Raw genomic sequence first — 26,870 nt, 5'->3', positions numbered from 1 at the left:
TCATTCAGGTTGTTGGCAGATTTCAGTTCCTTGCACCTACAGGCTAGAGGCCTCTGGTACTAAAGTTCATATGATAGCCCCTGGCTTCTTCATGGTAAGCAGGAGAGTCTTTCTCACTTCAGTCCCTAGTACTGAGTCTTATATAACATAACATAATCATGGGAATGACATCTTATCACCTTCACTATGTATTCTGTTGGCTAGAAGCAAGTCACAGGTTCTCACCACACTCAAGGGGAGGGAATTATATAAGGGCACGACTCACTGGGGCCTGCCTTAGTATGTGTCCACTACATATTCCTGTCTCCATCACCCTCTTCAATCTGAGAAAAACACATTAGTGTCCCCAGTGTTTGCACAGAGCTTGACACATGGGATCTCTAAAGCTACAGTTATAAAACGTTTGGTCTCAGGACCCCATTAAAAACATTACTTATAAAAAGAAACCTCTTAACATTATTGAGGACTCAAAAGAGCTTTTGTTTATATGGGTCATATCTATGGATATTTAATAAGATTTCTTTATTCATTTAAAAGTAACAATAACTCATTATTTATTAACATATACAACATTTTAAAAAATATTGTTTTCAAAAAATTGTGAGAAGAGTAACAGTGCTTTACATTTTTACAAATCTTTTTAATGTCTGGCTTAATAAAAGGTAGGTGGATTCACACATATGCTTCCACATTCAATTACACATCATATAACCTCTGGAAAACACTGTACATTTATGAGTGAATTAGAGTTAAAAAGGCAAATAATGTCTGCACATTATTATGAATATAGTTTGACCTCGTGAGTCCCCTGAAGGGATTTTGCCACCCCCCAGAGGCCCCTAGCGCACTCTTTGTGAACCATTGATTTAAAGAATTGTCATGTGTTGAGAGAAGAAAAGCACTTTGATTCATTCAAAAAGTATTTATCGGGTCCTCCTCTGTGCCAGGCATTGCTCAAAGCGGTGAACTATTATAGACAGATCAGGTGGCTGACCTCAGGTTGTTCAGAGACCGGGATAGAAAGATGAGGGACAGCCGCAGTTGACATTTGAGCTGCGACTTAAGTGACAAACGGCAGGCCATGCAGAGATCTGGGGAAACAGCGTTCCAAACAAAGAAAGGGGGCCCTCCAAAGGCTCTGAGCCGTGCCTGCCTAGAGCATAGACAGAAGGAGGGAAGGGGGCTTAAGGACGGAGAGGTGGGCAGGGCCAAATCGGGCGGGGCCCAGGTAAGGAATTGGAAGTTTTAAGTCTAAATTCCTTGACGGTGCAAAGAAATGGTGGGAACAATGGATGGCTAAAGGATGTCTGTGTGGAGAGACGAGGAAGGTCGCCCGTAGGTCATGCACACTGTCCTCGGCCCGGGCGGCGGGTGCTCGGAGACTCCCTCCCCTCCCAATCCCTGCTTCGCGGCTCAAATCGCCTTAAAGACGCTAAAGGGCAGGGGGAAGCGCGCGCGCTACCTCGCGGAAGCTTGGGTCTCGGCGCCCGCCGTACACGTCGCGACAGAGGCGGCCCGTTGCCTTGGAGCTGGCAAGACGCGGCTGGGCCTCCCGGCTGTGGAGAGCGCCGGCCGCGGGCCTCAGTCACCATGTCAGTGCTGGACGCGCTTTGGGAGGACCGAGATGTCCGCTTCGACGTGTCCTCGCAGTGAGTTTCCAAGGTTCCCCAGGGGCCTGCAGCCCATAGAGGGCGCGGCGGCGCGAGTTCGGGACCCGCGGGGGAGCCTGCACCCCAGCAGCTCACTGGCTGGGCCAGCGCGTCCTTAGGGAGGCCGGCGCAACAGCAGGAACGCATCTAGATTATACAGTTGCGGCCCCGTGCTGTCTTCGGCCCCATCCTGGCCCAAGGACCCCATCAGGAATGTGGAACCGAATGTGGCTGAGACCAGCCCGGGCTAGGGCGTCCAGTACACCCAAGTGGGCTTGGGAGTTCATTTTCGTGTGGTGATAGGAACGTAGGGCGGGACTCAGGAAACTAGAGTTCTAAAACTAGGTCTAGAATAATGACACACCTTGTGGGTCCTTGGACAAATGATTTCATCATTCTAAGCTTGAGTCTTCCTGTCTGTAAAATGAGGGAGGTGGGAGTAAGCAGTCTTCAAAATTCCTAACTATGCAAACTTTATGTTCATGCTAAGCTTTCATCTAGTTATTCATCGAAACCACCAAGGAGGAGACCTCTTTTGGAACCTCTCAAACAGGAGCTCTATTTTTAGAAAATATCATACTTTAAAAGAGAAGATGGTTAGAAATCTGCCCAAAAATCCAGGGAAAAATATGCCCATTGGGATATTAAGTGATGGAAAATGTTAAAGCTAAGGTTCTTGGATTAATGGTGTGGAACTTCTTAGCCACTTATGGTTCCTTATCATGGACAGCACTTCCTTAGATGGAAAAATGAAATAATGATGCATCTCCCAGGCTTAGCTGTAGCTGGATCTAATACTAACATGATATTAGATCCTTTAAGAAGTTAGGGAAAGGAATTTGTAAAATTACTAGTTATAGTTACATGTTACCTACATTCAATGACTTTTCTCTGTCATTCTGAGAGGGTTTTAATCCAAACAAAAGTCCATTTCATGAACATTTTTAGTTTATTAAATATTTATCAGATGTTTACTACGTGTTAGTTCTGCAGTCCCCAACCCCTGGACCACAGAGCTCAGCCCCCACCCCATGGAAAAATTGCCTTGCATGAAACTGGTCCCTGGTGTTTAAAAGGTTGGAGACCGCTGTGCTAGTTACTGTGCTGATAGCTAGAGATATAAAAATAATAGGAAATGATACTCATAGCCTCCCCCCATTCTAGTGCAGGAAATACACATAGACAATGGTAATAAATGTGGTAAGTACCGTTCTGAAAAAATGAACAAAAAGTTGGGGACCATAGAAACAGAAGAGTTTATTCTGCCTGGGAGAGGGCCCAAAGAAATAATATTTGAGTTGGTTCCTGAAGAATGGACATGATCTTGTCAGGGTAGACAGGAGGAGAGTATTGCAGGGAGGGAAAAAAGAAAAGAAAGAATTGAACAAACATTAGAAGCAGAGTCAGGGAGACAGATACAACTTCATTGACTAGAAGGCAGGGTCTGTGGCAGGGAGAGGTTGAAGGTACAAACAGAAAGTTAGCCAGATTGTGAAATTTTCAGCTGAGGATTTTAGACTTCAACTTCTAGGTATCGGGATGACATGGAAGGCTTTTAAGCAGAGAAGTGATATGGTGATGTCTGTATTTTCGATGGGTAATTGAGTTGGTTCTGTGGAGAATGTATTAGAAGGCTCTACTAGATATTTTGCTAGTTTTTTTTAACACTATAGAATGTATTCTATCAGTCAGAAAGCTATTCTTCATTCTTTATTTCCTTTTGTCTCCTGTATCTATTTATTTGTCAAGTCCTGAAGATGCTTTTCATGTAACTCTTCTTTAACCTTGCCTTCCATAACTGCCTGATGTCCTTTCCTCTACTCAGAAACCTCTGGGGTTCTCCACTGTCCACAGGATATGGCCTATACCTATCAGACTGGCATACAAAGTTCTATAATCTGGTTCCTCCTTAGTTATCCAACAGTATTTTTCTCACTCTCTCAATACGGACCTTCTTCCCTAGTCTTCTCACATGCCTTTATCATTTCTTGCTCCTGGTCTTTAATCATGGACTCCCCTCTCTTTCTCTTTTATTTCCCCAAATCCTGCCCCTCCTTCTAGTCTGGCTTACTGCAAGAGGCCCTGGTCACTCCAGGCTCCACTGATCTCTAGGTTCTTGAGGTTCTTGAAGACCTTATTTTTAAATGCACGAGCATTTGGTACAGTATCATTTACTATTGGCTGTTTTATATGCATATATCTCTTTTCTCCCTAGATAGATTGTAAACAGTTATAGTTGTAGCTATAAAATTAAAACCTTTATATTTATTTTAGGCAAATGAAAACAAGACCTGGAGAAGTTCTTATTGATTGTTTAGATTCAATTGAAGACACCAAAGGAAATAATGGGGATAGAGGTAAGTATATTTTTTAATACATCATATATTTTTGATTTGATTTACAAATGTTGAATCATATTAGCTGGAGAATATATGAAATAGCATCATATGTAAATATAATTGTGAGAATGGGAGAGTTAAACCCACATAAGACTTTTCTCAGACTTAAACAAAAGAAAGGATAAGTATTAAACCTGTAGCCAGGGAACACAGGTCCTTTCTCAACTTCGGTCCTTCAATAAATCCTGGTTCTAACATCACCTTTATCCAGTGTAACTTTTAAAATTCTAGGAGTTGGCTGGGCATGGGGGCTCATGTCTCTAATCCTAGCACTTTGGGAGGCCAAAGCAGGAGGATCATTTCAGGCCAAGAGTTTGAGAGCTTGTTTGGAGGTTCTAGCAGGGGAGTGCGGCTACTCCTATACCCTTGACTGAAGAATGGTCTTCCTCTATTGGGGAAGGTCGTCCTCTTCGAGTGCGCAGCTTTGGGAGGGATGCACTTGGAACGGTGAGGGAGGAAGGGGACACCTGCCTGCCTAACCAGCCAGATCAGCTGAATCAATCCTGGTGATCAATGGGGTGACAGATGTCGCAGCCAGATGGCTCTCACATCTGAGGCCAAGAGTTTGAAACCAGCCTAAGCAACATAGAGAGACCCAATTTCTACCAAAAAACCAAACCAAAACAAAACAAAAAACCTACTCTAGGAGCCCTCTTTGCAAGAGGCCTGGGTTAGTTCTGATCCTTGGATCTGTCTCCCTAAAAAAGGATATGGGGTAGTGAAACATAAATAGGTCATAGCTGTGGTACCTAGAACCACACTTCCTTTTAAGAAATGCAGGAGTAATGCACAATTGCCTAAGATTGACACCTACAGATGGACATGTCGAGTGCAAACTTGGTGCTGTATTTTGAAAGCTATTTGTAGGTCAAGTACTGGAAGTCCTGTGAGACTTTTCTGTCACTGAGGACCAGTACAGCTGGACTCTAGAGTCCCTCCCCAACTAAATTCCCCAAGGCTGGAACTTTAAAGTCTAGACTGCATACAGCAACTATCTGTGGAGCCAGTGACCAGCAATCAGCAGGTCTTAGAAGCGTCATTATTGTTCTTCAAGGAAAAAAAATTGGGAGATGAGGAGTGGCAGCTTATGTCCAAAAAGTTTTTGGTGGAGGAGAGGAAGTTTTAGGAGAGAGGGACATAAACCTCTTATTAGAAGAGGAGTAAGTGGGGGGAAAAGGAGCAGAACTCACTCGGATGAGGGAGATCAGTAAATCTTAGAGAAGGAACAGTAACCTGTATTGGCAGGACATGCTCACTGAAGCTTTTTGAGTGGTTGCTTGCTCTGTCAGTGTTTTTGCTGGTCTGCTCTGGAGTATTATGCAAGTAGCAGATCCTGTTATAAGCCTTTCTTTTCTGAGGGGAACCTGTCACCACCAGCTACAGGCACATCCTGTCAATGGCTAGGACCCGTCCTTAAAGGAATGCTTAGATCACATTTCTGAAATGCTTCCTGGTATTGATCAGGCCCGGGTGAGAGTGGATTATGAAGATCTAGTAGCAAACAAGAAATCTTAGTTTGTGCATTTGATAATTCCCCTGTCCAGATGGCTGTATCAGAAATCTGAATTAACTTGAGGAAGCCAAGAGAAAACTTGGTTGTTCTCATACAGATTGGTAAGAACTCTAATGCGACAGTCCATCCACTAGTCCAAACAAAGACCATGGGTAATAGAACATTTTTCAGTTCATCAAATACTCATTGAGTGCAGGATCTTATACTAGTACTTTGGAGTAGGAAGGGAAAAAAGCCTCCCTGGACAAAAATCTTTATCACAATGCCTGAAATCCTACTATTAATAAAAATAACTTTCTGTATACACAGACCTCAGAAAGCTTTGGTCAAATGAAATCTTACAGGAGTGTGCGAAGCTTCTAGTTGATAGATGGTGGAAAAGGGAATCCTGCCTTCTAGCCATCTCCCCTCTTCTTTCCAGCAGTTTGAAAATGACCAAGTTAAGACATTGCCAAGTTCAGGAGCTCCTATGTTAAAACTATAAATACCCCAGAAGATTAGCACACATTTAATCCGTCTTCAACTGTAAGTACCCTGACTTGAAATTTTCAGATTAGTGTGGCACACTGAAGCCATGTGAGAACGAAACAGGGACAGCCATATTTCAGTGTTTGGGAGATTAGTAGAAACAGGGACAACTATATTTTCATGTTTGGGAGGACAGAGAGAAAAGTTCATGCCAGGAACACTTGGTTTGGAGCTGTAGAATGGGGTCCTTCAGCAGCACAGAGGCAGCATAAGAATCCTAGAGACTTGTAGGAGATATACCAAGAGCAAAAAAAAAAAAAAAACGGTAAACAGAGTTGGTCAGTGGTTTTATAAAGCATACTGTCCCCACTCCATAATTTCTCCTGGGACCTTCTGATAGAAAAATATAAAAGAATCAATAGATGTCCTGAGCTCATATCCCAATTGTAGAGATAAAATGTTGTCTAGGTAAAATAGCATAAGAAAAACATAAACCAATGTGTCTATAATAAAAAAAGTCATACAAATGAGTTTGTAAAGGATTAAGATATTTTTAAAAATAGATGTTAATGTTGTGCATGTTTACTATTTGCCAGTAACTGTCCTGAATCATTTATATAATATGTAATATCATTTAATAATAATAAAAATAATATGAAAATATAAAGTAGATACTATTATATATTTTTTTCAAATGAGGAAACTGAAGAACAGAGGGGTTATTTAACTTTTCCAAGGTCACACAGCTAAGTAATGAATCAATCTGCCTACATTGCTTTCTAAACTGCTGGGATCATAATCCCCCCAAATTTTCAATCCTCCCCAATTCCAATCCTAAACCCCACCCCCAACTCGACTGCTTCCATTGCTAATAGATCTAAGTCTGAATTTATTTATCTAGTATAGAAGAACTTCTAGCTTGTCCACAAACAACTTTTCTTGCTCATGCTGCTGTCTTCCATGTGTCCCTCCAGGTCTAGCACCCTTCTCTACCCTTGTCCCCCTGCCCTAGGAAGATGACTTCTATAGAGTACATCAAAGAGTTCCTCATACACTCTGGCTTCCAGTTTTAAGAGCCATGGCAGAAGATCAAAGGGAGGCAGGAGCATGAGGTCTGGTATTTATTCCACTAGTTCTTTCCCAGTGAGAGGCTGGCTATGTCTCTCTCCCCGCTCAAAGCAGTCAAATACAGAGGGCTGTTGTTCTTTCCAGATTTTGTTAACTGCTCCCTCCTCTTATCCTTCTGGACCTGAGGTAGTAGCAGGTCTGCTGAGTCACCTATGGTTCCTAACACCACCCATACTTTTATAATAAGGCCTTTTGCAAATAACCTAAGTTATCCTAATTTGAACGTGTCATCTGTTTTCTGTTGGATCCAGAGTCTAATAGGTACAATATCAGTCTTCTGTGATCTTGTGTGAACCTTACACTCCAGCCATGCTGGGTTACTTATTGTCAAATATACTCTGTGATTTTTCACAATCTCCCTTGAGAATGCTTTTCTTTTTTTAAGAACCTCCTTTTCTATCACATCTAACTCCAGTATTCATGCAGGTCTAATTTCTCTGATTTTAGACATTCTGGAGGTTTTCAGGGAGGAAAGAATATGACTTGGCTATAGATTACTCATCAGAAGAATTCTATGGCTGTAATTTGTTAGAGAAATAATGTGTTAAATTTAAGTGGGTTTATTATTTCAAGATATCTCAAAGCTATCCTAATATGCTAATTGTATTTTATGTCTCCAATATACCTAGTTTACCATGCTCAGATTCATTTGACTTTTTTTTTTTTTTCCTTGGAGCATCTGTAAGGGGTTACTACTGTACAGGACACACTTTGAGAAATGAAGTATCTAACTTTGTATTTCAGTGTAAGAACAGTCTGATGCTGTAATGAAAAGTACAATGCTGGGTGCAGCGGCACATGCTTGTAAATCCCAGCTACTTGGGAGGCTGAGCCTAGGAATTCAAGGCCAGCCTGGGCAACATAGTGACACCCTATCTCAAAAAGAAAGAAGAGAGAGAGGGAGAGAGAAGGCGAAGAGAAGAGAAAGAAAGAGAGAAAAAAAAGAAAGAAAAGTACAAAGCCTCAAAACCTTAAATAAATAGACTTCAGCTTGGCCATAACTCCATATGAGCAAAAAAGGTTGCTCACAGCAAAATTGGGTATATAAGTATATGGCTTTTTAAAATGAGAACTGTTAAGAGAGCATTCACGTGGCAGAGATGGGTATGTATGTGAGAGTACTTTGAAAAGCGTTGTTTCAGCCAGGCACAATGGCTCACGTCTGTAATCCCAGTACTTTGGGAGGCCAAGGCAGGAGGATTGCTTGAGGCCAAGAGTTTGAGACCAGCCTGAGAAAAATGATGAGTCCCTATCTCTACAAAATTTTTTAAAAAATTAGCTGGTGTGGTGGCACACACCTATAGTCCTAGCTACTCAGGAGGCTGAGGCAGGAGAAACACTTGAGCCCAGGAGTTTGAGGCTACAGTGAGGTATCATGGCACCATTGCACTCCAGCCTGGGCAACAGGGTAAGACCCTGACTCAGGGAAAAAAAAAAAAAAAGTGTGATTTCAATGAATGGCTTTGTAATTAGCCCATATTCATTTTCATTTGTATACATATGACTTCCTAGAACCCCAGAAAGCTTCTACTAAGACAAAAATCTAGTACACAATTCTTTTATCAGTCAGTTTGAGTTAAAGCCAAGGTATTGGCAGAGAATACCTGTATTCCTTCTAAAACTGTCAGATTTTGTTTCTCTGGGATTCTGAATCATATATTGTATACCTTATATAGAGTAGATATGCACAATACATATTTTCAGTTAATAAATATAAGAAAAATATCTATTAATGTTGCGGCTGACACTGGGCCAGAAGTTCCATATCCACCTCATTCAGCATTGGAAAAATAGGTCCCTACTTAAGCTAACCTATTTTTTATTTGTTTGCTTTTAGGTAGACTCTTAGTAACAAATTTAAGAATTATCTGGCACTCTTTGGCATTACCCAGAGTCAATCTTTGTAAGTATCTTTGTTAGATAATTCTAAAGAAAAAATCCTTTGTCAAGTGAACTTGCATGGTGGCTTTTGATACCAGAAAGCTATACCATGAAATGTGTGGAAATCTTAAATTGATTAAAAAAACTTTAGAAATCCAAGACTAGACACAGACTGCATCCTAATGCAAAAGAAATCATTATTATTTTTTAGTCAGTTCATTTTATATCTTGGATATATATGAGATTAGGGCTTTGACCTTGAATGGTTTTTGTTTTTTGCTTCTCTTTGACAATGTGCTATAACTTGTTTCAAGTAATTCCAAAGAAGGAAGACCTAAACTCTAATAAAGTACAATCTTTCATTGTGTTAAATTTTGTTTCACTTAGTTTTAAAAACTCTTAGATTATCCAGCTAGACTTATAGTAGTGCTAAAATTTTCAGTAAATAATGCTGTATAGGTTGTAGAGAAGCAAACATCCTTTTTGTTTGTTCAGAGGCAGAATTGACTCTTTAGTTCTTTTGATTATTTAACTTAAATGTGTAGTTATTTCATAAAAATTTTTAAAGTTCTATATATGTTGAATTTTTAAAACTTAAAAATTCTGTATATAGGATTTTTTTAGAAAAATATTTTTTCTCAGTTTACTGTATTATGTTCTTTAAATTCTTGCTTTTGGATTTTAGCTATCGGTTACAACTGCATACTGAATATTACAACAAGGACTGCTAACTCTGTAAGTCTAAAAAATCTTATTGAAATACATGTTTAGTAAATAAACATTAGATATTTGAGGTTGATGTTTGTTTTAACTATAAATGAGAAATTGCTTTTAGGATCTGAACTTTTAAATAACTTTGTCCTTACAGAAATTACGAGGCCAAACTGAAGCTCTTTATATACTAACAAAATGTAACAGCACTCGTTTTGAATTTATATTTACAAATCTGGTTCCTGGAAGTCCTAGACTTTTTACTTCTGTGATTGCAGTACACAGGTATAGTAACATTTATGGGTCATAGAATATTTTTAGATTATTCTATGATATAAAGGTTTAGAGGATAAAGTTTGGAAGTGTGGTACTATCTTCATCCAAGATGTATTGCAAATATCCTGAAGATATTTAGAAGAACACATTTCATTATCATTTAATAAGCACTTTGAAGGTATTTATAAAACACATAAAACTACTGAAGATTCATAAAAATTTCTCCTGAAGATTGGATTAAATTAGCTATCAGGGTAGGTAAAGTGAAATAAAGAATTCATTCAATGGCCGGGCGCGGTGGCTCACGCCTGTAATCCTAGCACTCTGGGAGGCTGAGGTGGGCGGATCGTTTGAGCTCAGGAGTTCGAGACCAGCCTGAGCAAGAGCGAGACCCCATCTCTACTAAAAATAGAAAGAAATTATATGGACAGCTAAAAATATATATAGAAAAAATTAGCCGGGCATGGTGGTGCATGCCTGTAGTCCCAGCTACTCGGGAGGCTGAGACAGGAGGATCGCTTGAGCCCAGGAGTTTGAGGTTGCTGTGAGCTAGGCTGACGCCATAGCACTCACTCTAGCCTGGGCAACAGAGTGAGACTCTGTCTCAAAAAAAAAGAAAAAGAAAGAAAGAAAGAAAAAAAATTCATTCAATGTAGATAATCAAGTTGGATAATTCAATAAATTAATTTAAAAGATTTTTTTTTAGCAGTAGAAAGCATGTTTGGGTGTTTTCTCTGATGAGTTGTTTTATTGTTTTGTTTTATGGATTTTTTGTTGTTGTTTGCTAAATTCTTCTCTTTTCACTACCTCCACTATGTTTTTTAAAAAAACAACCCGTAGTGCTATGATTTTTCTAAAAGCTTTGCTAAGATGACAGGATATATATGTAATTATTTAATTTGTATTTCTTTTATTACCAGTGAAGTTGAAATTATTCATGTGTTTCATAGATTTTTTTTTTTTTGGTTTTCTATTGTAAATTTCTTAATTGCACCCTTATCTGTCATATATGTTGCAAAAATTACTTCTTAGGTTCCTAGTTTGTTATTAGATTTTTAATTTTATTGATGATGTTTTGATCTATGTAATGGTTTAATTTTTTTTATTGAGATACAATTCACATAACAAAATTTCACATAACATAAAATTTGCCATTTTAAAGTATACAGTTTGGTAGTTTTAGTATATTCACAGGACTGTGTAACTATTGCCACTATTCAATCCCAGAATATTTCCGTCACCCCCAAAATAAACCCCATACCCATAATAGTCATTCCGTATTACCTCCTCCCCACAGCCTCAGTAGGTTACTGAGATAAAAATGTGTATATACTACAATAAAATGACAAATGACAAACTGTAATCATTAAAACTTATTAAAAAGAAAAATATAGCCAAGTGCAGTAGTGCCCACCCATAGCACCAGCTACTTGGGAGGCTGAGGCAGGAGAATCACTTGAGCCCAGGAGTTTGAGTCTAGCTTGGGAAATGTGGCAAGACCTTATCTCTATAAAAATTTTTTTTAATTAAAAAAAAGAAAAATATAAAAATCTACCATGATAATTATTCGAGTGATGTACATAAATACGAACAACTGTCTATTTTAGTAGATAAGTAAACATAACCTAAAAAACCACATTTTCAGTTTGGGTTGGTCTTTTCTTCTTTTTTTATAGAGCATATGAAACTTCTAAAATGTATCGTGATTTTAAATTGAGAAGTGCACTAATTCAAAACAAGCAACTAAGATTATTACCACAAGAACATGTATATGATAAAATCAATGGAGTATGGAATTTATCCAGTGATCAGGTATTGTGCAAAGAACTAGTGAACCTTTTAGGACAGAGTTTTGATAATCATTTTTCCATTCATCATTGGATTTGTATATTCATTCAATTCTAATGGTTAAAATTAGCATTATAGCTCTTGATATGACTTAATATCCTGATTTTTATATTTGTATGGTTTTATGCCCTTTTTAGCACCTTTTGTTATGTATAGAATTTAGGGCTGAACCTTAGATATCATCTAATTCAGTCTTCCTTCACTTAGAGATGAGAAACTCAGGCCCCAGATAGTTAAAGTGACCTCACATATCTAGTTCATCCAAGAGCTATGTTCTTCCCGCTGTATTATGCTGCCCTCTACCACTTGATAAACTTATGCTGATGGAGGAGACCATGATATGGATAGTAACAGAAGCCTTCTGGTCTTTAGGGAACTAAACATATAACTCATTTGGTGACTGAAATCCATTATTTTAACTTTTCATTCACTCTTGAAATTATGACTAGTTGAAACCTGTAAGCAATTAACAGAATAAGAAACATATCAATTTCTAAAGAAAAATTTATCCTTACTGTGTGTTACAACCTAGGTTAGACTGATAACCACTGTGGTAAAACTGTATCAACAAACAGCTTCTTGCTAGGTATTGAATCATAAACATAAATTGTAAATGAATTTTGTTCATTTGAAAAGTTCTAGTTTTAAACTATGATAAAGGTTCTATAAGATTTAGACAGCTCCCCACCTGAATAACTCTCTCTCATCCTTTAGGTTAGTGATTAACAAACTTTTTCTATATAAAGGGCCAGATGGTAAATACTTTAGGTGCTTTTTTTTTTTTTTTTTTTTTTTTTTTTTTTTTTTTTTTGTTGAGACAGAGTCTCACTTTGTTGCCCAGGCTAGAGTGAGTGCCGTGGCGTCAGCCTAGCTCACAGCAACCTCAAACTCCTGGGCTCAAGCGATCCTACTGCCTCAGCCTCCCGAGTAGCTGGGACTACAGGCATGCGCCACTATGCCCGGCTAATTTTTTCTATATAGATTTTTAGGTGTCCATATAATGTCTTTCTATTTTTAGTAGAGACGGGGTCTCGCTCAGGCTGGTCTCGAACTCCTGACCTTGAGCAATCCACCCGCCTCGGCCTCCCAGAGTGCTAGGATTACAGGCGTGAGCCACCGCGCCCGGCCTTTTTTTTTTTTTTTTTTTTTTTTTTTTTTTGAGACAGAGTCTCACTTTGTTGCCCAGGCTAGAGCTGTGGCATCAGCCTAGCTCACAGTAACCTCAAACTCCTGGGCTCAAGTGATCCTTCTGCCTCAGCCACCCAAGTAGCTGGGACTACAGGCATGTGCCACCATGCACGGCTAATTTTTTCTATATATTTTTAGTTGTACAGCTAATTTCTTTCTATTTTTAGTAGAGATGGGGTCTGGCTCTTGCTCAGGCTGGTCTCGAACTCCTGAGCTCAAACCATCTGCCTGCCTCGGCCTCCCAGAGTGCTAGGATTATAGGCGTGAGCCACCGTGCCTGGCCTAATACTTTAGGCTTTTGCAGGCCATGCAGTTTCCCTGGAAGCTACTCAGTCCTGCCATTGTAGTGTGAAACCAGCCATAGACAATATGTAAACAAGTGAGCATGAATGTGTTTCAATAAAACTTTGTTTATGGACACTGAAATTTGAATTTCACACAATATTCATATGTCTTGTAATATTATTCTTTTGACTTTTTTCCAACCATTTAGAAACGTAAAAATTATTGTTTGTTTATGGGCCATACAAAAAGTGGTAATAGGCCAGATTTGGTCCATGAGCTGTAGTTTAGACACCGTTGCTTTAGATCATAGCTTAAATTTCCCTTTTTCTTTTGTATGATGATTTACATTTATTCATTATACATGACTGATACATTGAAATTTTCATTCCAAACAACTTTTATTTTTTTTTTTATTTTTTTGAGACAGAGTCTCACTCTGTTGCCCAGGCTAGAGTGAGTGCCGTGGCGTCAGCCTAGCTCACAGCAACCTCAAACTCCTGAACTCAAGCGATCCTCCTGTCTCAGCCTCCCGAGTAGCTGGGATTACAGGCATGCGCCACCATGCCCGGCTAATTTTTTCTATATATATTTTTAGCTGTCCATATAATTTCTTTCTATTTTTAGTAGAGATGGGGTCTCGCTCTTGCTCAGGCTGGTCTCGAACTCCTGAGCTCAAACGATCCGCCCACCTCGGCCTCCCAGAGTGCTAGGATTACAGGCGTGAGCCACCGCGCCCGGCCCCAAACAACTTTTAAAATTTTTAATTTTGTTTTTAAAATTTTTTTCATTGACAAAAATTGTATCTTTCTCATATGCAACATGATGCTTTGAAAGATATATATACCTTGTGGAATAACTACATCGAACTAATTAACATACACATTACCTCACATACTTATTTTTTGTGGTGAGAACACTTAAAAATCTCTCAGCAACTATCAAAGAATATAACACATTGTTATTAACTATAGTCATCATGTTGTACAATAGATCTCTTGAATTTATTACTTCTAACTGAAATTTTGTATCCTTTGATCAACATCTCCCTAATCCTAACCCTCCAACCTTCATCTGCCCCTCATCACCTGCCCACCTTCCCAGCCCTTGGTAACCACAATTCTGCTTTCTGCTTCTGTGAAATCAGTGCTTTTGGATTCCACATATAAGTGAGATCATGTGATAGATGTCAGTTTCTGAAAACTTTCTTCTGTGTGTTCCTTATGCACCTTGTACTTAACAATTACACTCCAAATTAGTACTACTCTAAAATATATAGGTTGTCTCTAAACCCACTTTAGATTGTAGGGTTTATAATGGTAGATGTGGAATTACTCTGTTCATACATAGATCTTTACCACCTAACATAGCACCTGGCATTTTTGATTAATTAATTAAGGAGCTATTCCAGGATTATCAGATATATCATTTTATTGAAAATAAGAATGTTATTGTCAACCTAACTTGTATTTGTTGAAAAATAATGTGCTCTCCTATTACTTTAAAAAGTCTTTAAGAGTTTTATAAGTTGTTCTCCTTTTCTAAATAAGAGAAAACAGTGACATAAAAAATTATTGCCCACTTGGGCATGGTGGTACGCACCTGTAGTCCCAGCTACTCGGAGGCTGAGGCAAGAGGATTGCTTGAGCCCTTGAGCCCAGGAATTTGAGGTTGCTGTGAGCTAGGCTAACACCACAGCACTCTAACCCAGGTAACAGAGTGAGACTCTGTCTCAAAAAAAAAAAAAAAAGAATTATTCCTTATAAAGTTACACTATATTGATTAATGGGCAGGGAATAATGGAGTTAAATTTTTTTGTTGTATAACAATTTCTTACAAGATGAGAGTAGAAGGGAAATACGTAAATAGATTTGTTTATAATTGGAGAACAAGAATAGGATGGTCATCCCAGAAGAGGGCTTTACACGTTTTGGGTTTGATTGGAAATTAATGTTTTGTGCCCAACCTCAAAGTATAAAATAAATTCTTCTGAATGTGTGTGTGGTGGGGTGGGGGAGGAGTGGAGGTAGAGAATGGTAGATAAATGGTAGAGGCAGGTAATTTGGTGCCATGTTATTAGGTCTTAAAGATTTTTTGAGAATATTTAGCTATCATACTGAGATAATTTTGAATAAATGCCAAGGTCTCATATAACTGGAGAACAGTTTTGCTCTATGTTAAATGTTGAAGAACCATAACATATGTCTTGTGGATTGATGAGGGTTATTAAATGTGCCACAACTCCTTTGCCTTGACTTATCCCAGGTTTTGAATAATAATTATAGTAAGATCTAAGATTTGTAAAATGCTTACTATGTGCCAGGCACTGTGCTGAGGGCTTTATTTACATGAGTTATTTAATCAAATCTCCATTTTACATTTGACAAAATGTACCAAGAAGAAATTTCTGCATGGTAGTTACTGATGGTTTAATGATTAGGCAGTCTGACTCCAGAGTCTGGACTCTCAGTCATCTAACTGTACTGCCATCCAATGAATGATGAAGTCATTAGTACTTCATAATACCTAATTCTTGTATTATTTGCTACTGTAATTATAGAATTATTCTAGTGTTTAGAAAATAAAGAATAGGTATCCAAACAAATGATTACTGATGTATATTTCTTTATTGTCTTTTACAGGGAAATTTAGGAACCTTTTTTATTACCAATGTGAGAATTGTGTGGCACGCAAATATGAATGACAGTTTTAACGTCAGTATACCATATCTGCAAATTGTAAGTACATGCATTTTTTTTTTTTTTTCTTTGAGACAGAGTCTCACTCTGTTGCCCGGGCTAGAGTGCCGTGGCGTCAGCCTAGCTCACAGCAACCTCAAACCTGGGCTCAAGCAATCCTTCTGCCTCAGCCTCCCAAGTAGCTGGGACTACAGGCATGCGCCACCATGCCTGGCTGCTTTTTTCTATATGGATTTTTAGCTGTCCAAATCATTTCTTTCTATTTTTAATAGAGACGGGGTCTCACTCTTGCTCAGGCTGGTCTCAAACTCCTGACCTCAAGCGATCCTCCCGCCTCGGCCTCTCAAAGTGCTAGGATTACAGGCGTGAGCCACCGTGCCCGGCCAGTACATGTATTTTGATGACCTTTTTAAAAAGTAGAATAAATAATTTCTATTCAATAGTTAATAGTAGTTTATAATAAGCAGTTAATAATTTCTGTTCAATAGTAATTTGGGGATTACGTGAGTTCTCTCCTTTTTCGAGTGGCAGCAGTTATTAGCTGAGAGCATTATTTTAAAGATGTAATAAATTAATATGAAATATCCAAACATAGAAAAGATCTAATTATACTTATATTCAAGGGAAACAGCACCATTATCAACTTGCTATTAGGAGAGAAATATACTGTATTCTAAAAATTTATGTATTTATCATACAGAGTAAGGTGTCTCTTAGATTCCATCTGAAGGCCTTGAGCTATAAAAAGTTTTCTGTAACCTTTTCACGAGGCAGGTATATGGTGGTTCCTTGGCATGGCTTTAACACACTGATCCACACAATTTATCCTGGCTTTCTTTCCACTTTCTACTCCAAACTTTTTTAAAAACTAGAATGAATTCATTAATTCTGTGAATGAACTGCTTTCATTGTTTTTAGATACAGAATGTAATACAAGCTGGATTCATATTACAGATTTAGTGAAAGGAATCAAGATTATTTTTAGTGATAATACTTTTAACTTCAATTAAAACTATTAAAATCCAAAATAAGAACTGACTACATCTGAGACCAATTTGTTTTGGAAGTAGGTAAAGATAGTTCTTTTTACTCAGTTGTTGCTATGATAAATATGTGATTCAGTGAAACAAATAGTAAACTCCAATGCACTAAAGAAGTTCATTTTATATAAAGAAACTACTTACAGAATTCTAATACAAATTAGAGGGAACATAAAAATAGTTCATGAAAATCCTGTGAGGTTATCCTATGATAACTGCCCTTACTGTAGAATATATAGTCTTAAGACTAAGCAGTTTTATTAATAGTTATTGAATAGATATGACATATGTGATATCTGGAAAATGTCGTTATTTTTGAAAAATAAAATTGTTGGCCAATGATAAGGATAATTCTTTGTAAAATATTCCCAAGCCTATCTTTTGCTAAATTGTTTGATTTCTGGGTTTCATTAAAATATGTGATAATTCATTCATTCATTTGCCATATATTGAGCACTTACTCTGTGCTAGGTGCTAGAGATACAGTCATGAAAATCAGGAACCAGTACACAGCTCCTGCCATCAAGGAGCTTTAGTCTGGTGGAGAAAAGCAACACATTAAATAGATAGTCATAGAATCTCAAAGGAAGAGAATTATCTCTGGCCATCTAAAGAAATGTAAGAATTTATAATCAAGGCTGGGAAGATGTGACAAGAGTCTATATAGGTATTTGACAAATTGGTGTTTGTATTGTTCATTGCTTTTTTTATGTTACATTTACATGTGTTACAGCTTTCCTAACCTAACTTCTATTATGCTGAATAATTACTGAGTAGTAAACAACCTTGTGCTGTTCTGTTCTTCAAATAGGATACTTTTTGTTACTTAAGAATAGAGTTGCCAAATATTGCTCTGGAATGAATTCAGCCTGTCCCAGACAACTTGCAACCTGATACCATCACAGTCTGTCACTGCAGCAGTCATATTCTAACTTCAGCTCTACACCTCAGTTCCCTGACCCCACTCCTATAGATATATATCAGATTTTTGCTGGTTTCTGTCTTAACAGCCCGTATCCCCCACAGTCACCTGGTTAGATTGCATGTTGATAGCCAGAGTGCCAGTGTTCTGTGCTTCTTAAGTGGGACTGTGTATACTCTTGGTGGGGTATAAAGTAGTGTAGATGAAATGCCAGGTTTTCATAAAAATTACCCCAAGAGCCTTCCTCTCTTTATTCTTTCTTCTCTCTTCTCAATCTCTCTCCTTCTCTCAACTTGTAATGCCCATCTATCTGGAAGTGTGAAGTCCCATCACTTGCCCACCTGCCCTTCTCTGGGCTGTTGGTCTGCTGATCATAATGTTAGGTCCTGTGTGGTTCTCCCCTATCCTGCTAGCAGATACATTTCTACAAGTCACTTTCTACAAGCCCTACCTGCCATTTTCTATTCCTGCCTTTTCCCAGGCCACTGGTATCACCACCCCGTCTCCTGCTGACCAAGCTTACTCTTCATGTCACATTTACCAATTGATGTGAGTTACACCTGATCTATCTCAGCCTCCCTTGATGCCCAGTGATGAATGCTCATAAACTCATTTAAAAAAAATAAATAGAATGGAGGTTCTTTAAGAATTTAGTCACCTATGATGTTAGAAACAGAAGGCACATGTGACTTTAAAAAATTAAGCCAGCCATAGGAGGCATGAAAGACACTGGTTCACCATAACTAAAAGATTGTTGACCTTTTGTTTAAGTTCGAAGTTGATTCCCTAGAAGTGAAGAATATTTGTATCAGAGAATTTTGTGCAAATTTCAGAGATGTCTTCTTTGTATAGTCTTACAAGTTTGCCACCTATTTTCAGTATGAGTCTTGGTTCATTTACTTGATATCTGTGGGAGTTTAATGAAGGAAAGAGGGAGAATTCTGTTCTCAGCAGTCCCCAACCTTTTTGACACCAGGGACCAATTTCACGGAAGATAATTTTTCCATGGACCAGGGCTGAGGGGGGAATGGTTTAGGGATGATTTGAGTGCATTACATGTATTGTGCAGTCAGACATCTCCAGTAATGATAATCTGTGTTTGCAGCCTCTCCCCAGCACCAGCATCACTGCTTCAGTTCCACCTCGGATCATCAGGCTTTAGATTCTCATAAGGAGCCTGCAACCTAGATCCCTTGCATGTACAATTTATAGCAGGGTTTGCGCTCCTATGAGAATCTAATGTCACCGTTGATCTGACAGGAGGCAGAGCTCAAGCGGTGATGGGAGTGATGGGGAGTGGCTGTAAATATAGATGAAGTTTCACTCCCTCACCTGCCACTCACCTCCTGCCATGTGGCCTGGTTCCTAACAGGCCATGGACCAGTACTGGTCTGCAGCCCGGGGATTAGGGACCACAGCTTTAGACTGCGAAAAGTACTAATGTGTAAAAGTTTAAAAAATGTGTTAAAGAGTCACTACTATCAATTAATAAAAACATGCATTTTTTTCTTTTTTATTTTATATCTAGCGTTCAATAAAGATTAGAGATTCAAAATTTGGTTTAGCTCTTGTCATAGAAAGCTCTCAGCAGGTAAGATATTTTACATTTTTATTAATCTTTCATAGATTTTTAAAACTGTGACAGTATAGATTTTTAGTTTTATTTAGATAGTAAGCAGTTTATATCTGAGAAGAATATTAGCTATAATATGAAGTTATATGAAGTGTTTGAAGTCTTACAGTAATTGTACCTATAGGAAGAATCCTGTTTGTGTTTTTTTGTTGGACAGACATAATCATTATTGTCATTATGATCATCATTTCTGTTAATGACAGAGTCAAGTCACTGTGCTAAGAACTTGTCATGTATTATCTCAATCTTTATACAGTTCTATGAGGCAGTTACTATTTTTTCCTCATTTTATAGTCAGGAATCTTGCCCATGATCTCACAACTAGTAAAGGTGGAGGTAAGTTTGGATTCCAGGTCTGACTGATTTATAAGACTTTGAGAAACACAGATACACACACATACACGTACACACACCCTATTTGAGATTTTATATTTATAGACATAGATTATACTGTATCTAATTATAACCTCCTGTGCTCCATAATGCCAGGTTTTTGAAGAAACACATTTATTTGTTTTTTTTTTTTTCCTACAAAGACCCAGAAGGGAGGAAATACATTTAAATAAAGCATTTAGGCTGGTTTGATGGTAGTGGGTTATTAGATCTTATTAACATTAGTGTTACTAAAGTTGTTATACAACTTCTGACTGCTAAATTTGACTGGCGTAAAAAAAAAAGTTTAAATGCATTTTTAAGAAGTGATTTATAAAATCACTTGTCTTTTGTATTCTAAATTTAAACATGAATGTCTGCTCATTCTTTTACCCTGGTCTATAGTTGCCATTTATTGAGTGCTTACTCTGTTCCTGGCACTATACTAAGTTTCACATATATGTTTATCTTATTTAATACAACTGGATTATGATTTTATGGTTAGAAAATTGAGGCTTAGAAAGTTTAAGGAAAGTAAGTGTCTCAGTATCATACAGCTAGTAAATTAGTGGCAGAACCAGAATTGGAACACTAAAGCATGTCCTCTTAACCTAAAACATATGCTCGCACCTATTACAGCATGCTACTTAGTTTAACACTCCTCTCCAACAACCTATCATGGTCAAGTTTCTTTCCTAACTCTTCAAGGTAATAGCCTCAGATAGGCTATTTCTTCTTCTGTTCCTTTTCAAGGCCTACCTCAAGAAAAACTGAGTTCCCTTGGCGTTCACAGTCTACAGTGTATTTTCAAATCTTGAAAGATCAGCTTTGATATTTACAGATGAAATGATGTTATATTTGGATATGCTTCTTTTTTTTCTTTTTTTTTTTGAGACAGAGTCTCACTCTGTTGCCCAGGCTAGAATGCCACGGTGTCAACCCAGTTCACAGCAACCTCAAACTTCTGGGCTCAAGCCATCCTTTTGCCTCAGCCTCCTGAGTAGCTGGGACTACAGGCATGCGCCACCATGCCCAGCTAATTTTTTCTCTATATATGTTTAGCTGTCCAAATCATTTCTTTCTATTTTTTAGTAGAGACGGGGTCTTGCTCTTGCTCAGGCTGGAACTTCTGACCTCAAGCCATCCTCCCGCCTCGGCCTCCCAGAGTGCTAGGATTACAGGCGTGAGCCACCATGCCCAGCCGTGGATATGCTTCAAAGTAATCCTGAGAGGGGGCAGGGGTTTCAGTTGAGGGAGAGGTTATAGATGAAACAGAGTTAGCCACATGTTGCTACTTGTCAAAGCTGGATGATGGCTTCATGACAGCTCATTGTACTCTTCTAGTTTTGTATATGCTTGAAATTTTTCATAATAAAAAGTTTAATTGAATATCAACTTACATATTTTGCTCTAAAATATGGACAATTAGAGCTATGGTTTATCATATAATATAAATACTGTTCCTCAGGTGAGCTTTTTATTATTATTATTATTATTATTTTTTGTAGAGTGGAGGATATGTTCTTGGCTTTAAAATAGATCCTCTGGAAAAACTACAAGAATCAGTTAAGGAAATCAATTCACTTCACAAAGTCTATTCTGCCAGTCCTATATTTGGAGTCGATTATGAGATGGAAGAAAAGGTAATTTGTTGAGTGTGTGAAATAGTGTTTGCTGAATTGCCTTTATACAATCTATAAAATTCAGATATAAACACCACTGTGTACAATTTAATTTTAAACTGTGTTAAAAATGATGAATCTGTGTTAAAAATGATGAATATACAGACTCTGTTCAAGTGAGCATGGCTCCTGGGCCATCACCAATTTGTTCTACCTCCTGTCTTCTAACTCGCTTCATCATTCATTCTTACCCTCCATACCTGCCCTTCTAGGTGAGCAGCCATCCAGATAAACCTCCACGTGCAAGGCCCTACTGATGTTGACAGACTTGAGTCACTTATTTTGTCAGCTGTATTTTTTTCTACTTCTGCCCCCCAGTAGCATGAACAGACTCTACAGGCCTCATGAATACCATCCTCTTCCCTGGTACCCCACAATAGAACAACTCCAGGTGTCTGCTGTATTACTGTGGTCTGCATCCATGCTATTGATCAGTACCTCTGCCATACCGGTTAATAAATATTTTGAATATCATGCCCACATGCTCTTTGCTTTCCTCATGATTTCTGGTTGCTGCACCATTCCCTGCTCTCTGAGTATATTATCTTTTGGCTTTACTTGTCTCTCTAGCTGGGAAACTTGTCATCTGGTCTATCACTGCTTTCCTCACCACTCACTCCATTAGAGGTGTACTCACTGTCCATTCTATCACCGGCACTCTTGCTGGAGGCTCTATCTCTGGTGCCTTGCTGTCTGCTCTGTCACTGGTACAGTCACTGTCCATTCTATCAGAGGTGCCCTTGCCATGGGTTCTATTGCCATTGCCCTATCACTGATCACTCTGTCGCAGGCTCCCTTGCTCTTGGTTCTTTTGCTAGAACCCTCACTATGCACTCTATTGCTGGTGCTCTTGCTATTTGCTCTTTCATCAGTGCCCCTGCTGGGACTCAGCATATTGAGCCATGTCACCCCCATTATCTACATCTCTCCTTCTGCTCTTGGACTACAGTATGTGACCAGAGAGAATCAGGAAGCAGACCGGGCAGCAGAGTATAAATTCAAGCCTGTTGACTTCAGTGAGGCCCTTATTGCCTAGTAATGCCCCTTGTACTAATTTTTGTCTCCCTGTCAAATTCCACACATATACCTTTCCAGCTAAAACTTCTCTCTGGGTTGCTGACACTGTATTATACATACACTGTATGTATTTCATCATCTCAACTGTCCTTTTTGTCCCAACATGCTTTTCTTTCACTCCACCTTCTCTGTGTAGTCCTCAGTAACATCACTTGCTCATTCACCTTCTTTCTTTTTCTAATCTTTTTTTTTTTTTTTTTTTTTTAGAAAGACTGGGGTCTCGCTGTGTTGCCCAAGCTGATCTTGAACACCAGGCCTCAAGCGATCCTCCTGCCTTGGCCTCCCAAAATACTGGGATTATAGGCATGAGCCACTGTGCCTGGCCTTCATTTAGCTTAACTTGTAGTTTTTTTGGATGATACCAGATCTTTCAGCTTATCATGGGTCCAGATATTCTTGAATATTTTCACATAGATGAGCATCTGAAATAATATAAATTGAATTTCTCATTTCAGAGTTTATGTTAGTACTTTAAGTAAATAATTATATAATATATATATGTATTTTTTTTTTTTTTTTTGAGGTAGAGTCTCACTCTGTTGCCTGGGCTAGAGTGCCATGGTGTAACACCTAGCTCACAGCAACCTCAAACTCCTGGGCTCAAGTGATCCTCCTGCCTCAGCCTCCTGAGTAGCTGGGACTATAGGCATGTGCTACCATGCCTGGCTAATTTTTTGTTTTTATTTTTAGTTGCCCAGCTAATATTTTATATTTTTAGTAGAGACGAGGTCTTGCTCTTGGTCAGGCTGGTCTTGAACTCCAGACTTCAAGCAATCTTCCTGCCTCGCCCTCCCAGAGTGCTAGGATTACAGGCATGAGCCACCGCGCCCAGCCAGTAAATAATTATATAAATCAGTAAGATACACTAAGGCCTGGATGAGCATCTCAAACTTGGCATGCCTAAAACTGGCCTCATTTTTTTCTCCAAAGCAGCATCCTGCTGATTTACTGATTGATTTACTTATGTATTTTTAGCATTGTCAAAGTCAGCTGTACTCGAAACCTTGGAGTATTCCTTCATTTTTCCCATTATCTTATTTTACATAGTCAGTTATACCAGTCTCTTCCCTGTTCCTGTCTGTTTCTTTCCATGGAATAATGTTGTAGAACAAGCTGGGTTCTTGGAATCTGGCTTTCAATCCCAGTTTCACATATAAAGTTCTTAGAGCAATAAATGAATATTTGTGATCCTAAGCAAATCTGAGCTTCAGTTTTCTCATTACAAAATGGAAATAATCTCTCACAAAGTTTTTGGTCATGTCCATAAAATGCCTGGAGATTTGATATGTTAGTTCCCCCACCCATTCTCTCTCTACCTTTCATTTCTTCTCTTCTTTGACTCCAGTACATAGTAACAACTTGCCATAATAGCTCACTCTCTTATCTCATGTAAGTCCCTACTCAAATGCCATGTCTTCAGGGTCTTCCCTGAATATTCTTATAAAATAGCAACCCCTATCCCTTTCTTGTCCCTTGTTCTGCTTGCTTGTTTGCTTTCTCTCTCCCTCCCTGCTTCTTTCTCTCTCTCTCTCTCTCTCTCTCTCTCTCTGGTAATACTAATCAGTCTCTTCCACTTTAAGTGATCTGCATGAAGTCAGGGGGTTATGTCTATTTTGTTAAACAACCATATCTCCAGCAGTCAAAACTAGCACATGATAGGCTTTTAGTGAATATTTGTAGTTATCGGATAACTATGTTAAATATCTACTGTTTGCCAGTCACTGCTCTAAGAACTTTATATGCACCATCTCATTTAATATTCCCAACAATATTATGAAGTATATTATTATTATTATTATTGTCCTTATCTCACAGTTAAGGAGACTGAGGCTTAGATAGGTTAATTTGCTTGTACACAGTCACACAGCTCTAAAGATGATCGAAACACTGAGGCCATCCTCAGATTTGTCACAGCTGCTTTTCATAGGTTGAACCATATGGTATTTTTAATATTTTATCATTTTTGACTTATAAAAATGGCAATTTCATATGGTTCAACATAATATTTAGTTATTGCAATTGTGTCTTATCTTTCTCTCTATTCTCAGTAAATTATAAGCCCTCCATGGGTAAGGGTTGGGATTTTTATACCCGATAGTACTAGCATAGCACCTAATATAACAAAGATACTCAAATATTTGAAAAATGAACAAATTAATAAATATCTTCACTATATTTTATCCTTTAAGAATATTCCATATATATATACTTTTACTTTTTACAAATTCTATTTAATGACTATTTTGAGGAAAATTGAAAGTTTGCTGTTCTACAAAACTTAGTTTTTTAAACAATGTGAAAGAAACTCAAAGTGAGTTTTTTTTCTTTAAGGATAGCTCTAGGTATTACATTAAGTATGTATAAATTTGCCATTTCAATTCTTTTGATGATATTGACTTCAGATTTAAAAGCTTGGGTTTAACTGACTAGTTTTATTACTTGTTAATTTTTAAACAAATGAATATAAATTATATAGTGATTTTTGTAGGACATGAATAGTTTTTGTTATCCTTTAATAAGTATTTACACTTCTCACATTTAATATTGTCTCTGATGCATTTTAACATATACTGATTGATTTTTAGCCACAGCCACTTGAAGCTCTGACAGTTGAACAAATTCAAGATGATGTAGAAATAGACGCTGATGATCACACGGATGCTTTTGTGGTGAGCATCATAAAGGAGAGCCATTAAATTTATTGTGGTTTTTGTCTGAGTCTGTTTAATTAAATAATGGTTTAAGTGTGTAAAAATAGAACTTGAGAATTTTGACAGTGTCTTAAAAGTGAATTTAAAGGTAATATTTTTAGTGAGAGAATTTTTTGGGGGTGACAACACTTTTAAATTACCAAACTGGGAAATAGTTTGAGAATACAATTATTCAGAGGATTGTAGATAATGTGAAAAGTTTTTTTGTACCTTAGAATAATAGAACATGGTAAATATTATAGTCAATTAATTTAAACTCTACACCTTCTATAATTAATCTTTATAAAATGGTCTTCTCTTAATTTATAGGTATATTATTTTTAAAAGGATATGTATTTGAACAATAAACTTTCCTATTTCCAAATTGGTATTATTTAATTAATAACCAAAAATTATAATAGTGCTTTCTCCATACTGTGGTCTATGAGTCTGACAAGAATACCTGTCTAATAACAAATATTTTGAAACAAAGGTGTAAAATTAATATAAAATATTTAATTAGAAACTACTACTATCTCAAAGTATATGCATTTATTTTGTTTTGCCAGCATCTTCTTTTGAACCAAAAGTAGGAAAGGAGTTTTATAGTTTCTAAGTTATTCTTTTTATCTCTTTTGAATTAACAATGCTAATCAAACATTAATTACAAAGCACATTTTTTAGAGCTAAAAGCATAATTCTTGTAGACATTAATAATGATTAACAGTGAATTCTGCTACCAGCATTGTAGTGATAGGTGAAAAAATATTAGAGTTACTTGAAATACATTTAGTTACAACATTATTCTACAAATTAATTACCTATTCTTTAGCCCACTGATCTATTGGAGTATTATTTGTCCAATATGTAAAATAGAATTTTCTTTGTTTTATAGGCTTATTTTGCTGATGGCAATAAGGTAAGGATATTTTACCTATAGTATATGAAAAAAGTTTCTGTATTCCAACATTTAGCGTTCACAAACTTATGTGAAACCTATGTTTTGTTTTTTTCTTCTTCCTTGCCCATCTTCTCTATTCCCATCTCATTCTCTTATCTCCCAAAAAGCAACAAGATCGGGAACCTGTATTTTCAGAAGAACTGGGGCTTGCAATAGAGAAATTGAAGGATGGATTCACCCTACAGGGACTTTGGGAAGTAATGAGTTGATCTTGAGTTGAGCTGCATTTCTATTTAAAGATATCTCACAATTAAAAATATTAGTCACCTGCTATAAGCCATGGAATAATTTTTATATTTAAAGCTTTTAAGAGTTTTGTAATGATTAAGGAAAAACTAATTTAGAAAACTGCCAGTTTTCTAAAAATTATATTTAAAATTGTAATCAAAATGTACCTGATTTGTAAATGTTTACTTTGTACCTAATACTTGTAAAATACTCGTTTTTCAGA

General features: G+C 37.6%; 1 protein-coding gene across 1 annotated transcript; it reads left to right on the top strand.

Annotated features, from left to right (window-relative positions):
* The first annotated feature begins 1,581 nt into the window (after window positions 1-1,581).
* Window positions 1,582-26,668, top strand: BBS5 (Bardet-Biedl syndrome 5). The gene is made up of 12 exons (XM_069471610.1): window positions 1,582-1,649; window positions 3,924-4,006; window positions 8,995-9,060; window positions 9,724-9,773; window positions 9,907-10,034; window positions 11,702-11,837; window positions 15,986-16,081; window positions 19,533-19,595; window positions 21,518-21,652; window positions 25,354-25,437; window positions 26,354-26,377; window positions 26,527-26,668. The coding sequence occupies exons 1-12, from the start codon at window positions 1,591-1,593 to the stop codon at window positions 26,626-26,628; spliced, it is 1,026 nt and encodes a 341-aa protein (XP_069327711.1). The 5' UTR covers window positions 1,582-1,590; the 3' UTR covers window positions 26,629-26,668.
* Window positions 26,669-26,870: the final 202 nt, after the last annotated feature.

Source organism: Eulemur rufifrons, chromosome 1 (assembly GCF_041146395.1).
Source record: "Eulemur rufifrons isolate Redbay chromosome 1, OSU_ERuf_1, whole genome shotgun sequence".
NCBI lineage: Eukaryota > Metazoa > Chordata > Mammalia > Primates > Lemuridae > Eulemur > Eulemur rufifrons.
This window is presented reverse-complemented; position numbering and strand designations above follow the sequence as displayed.

Coding starts and splice junctions, on each gene's coding strand:
- BBS5 (XM_069471610.1), top strand. CDS start 1,591: ATGTCAGTGCTGGACGCGCTTTGGGAGGACCGAGATGTCCGCTTCGAC. Junction 1,650..3,923: donor CGCTTCGACGTGTCCTCGCA/GTGAGTTTCCAA, acceptor TATTTATTTTAG/GCAAATGAAAACAAGACCTG. Junction 16,082..19,532: donor GTATACCATATCTGCAAATT/GTAAGTACATGC, acceptor TTTTATATCTAG/CGTTCAATAAAGATTAGAGA.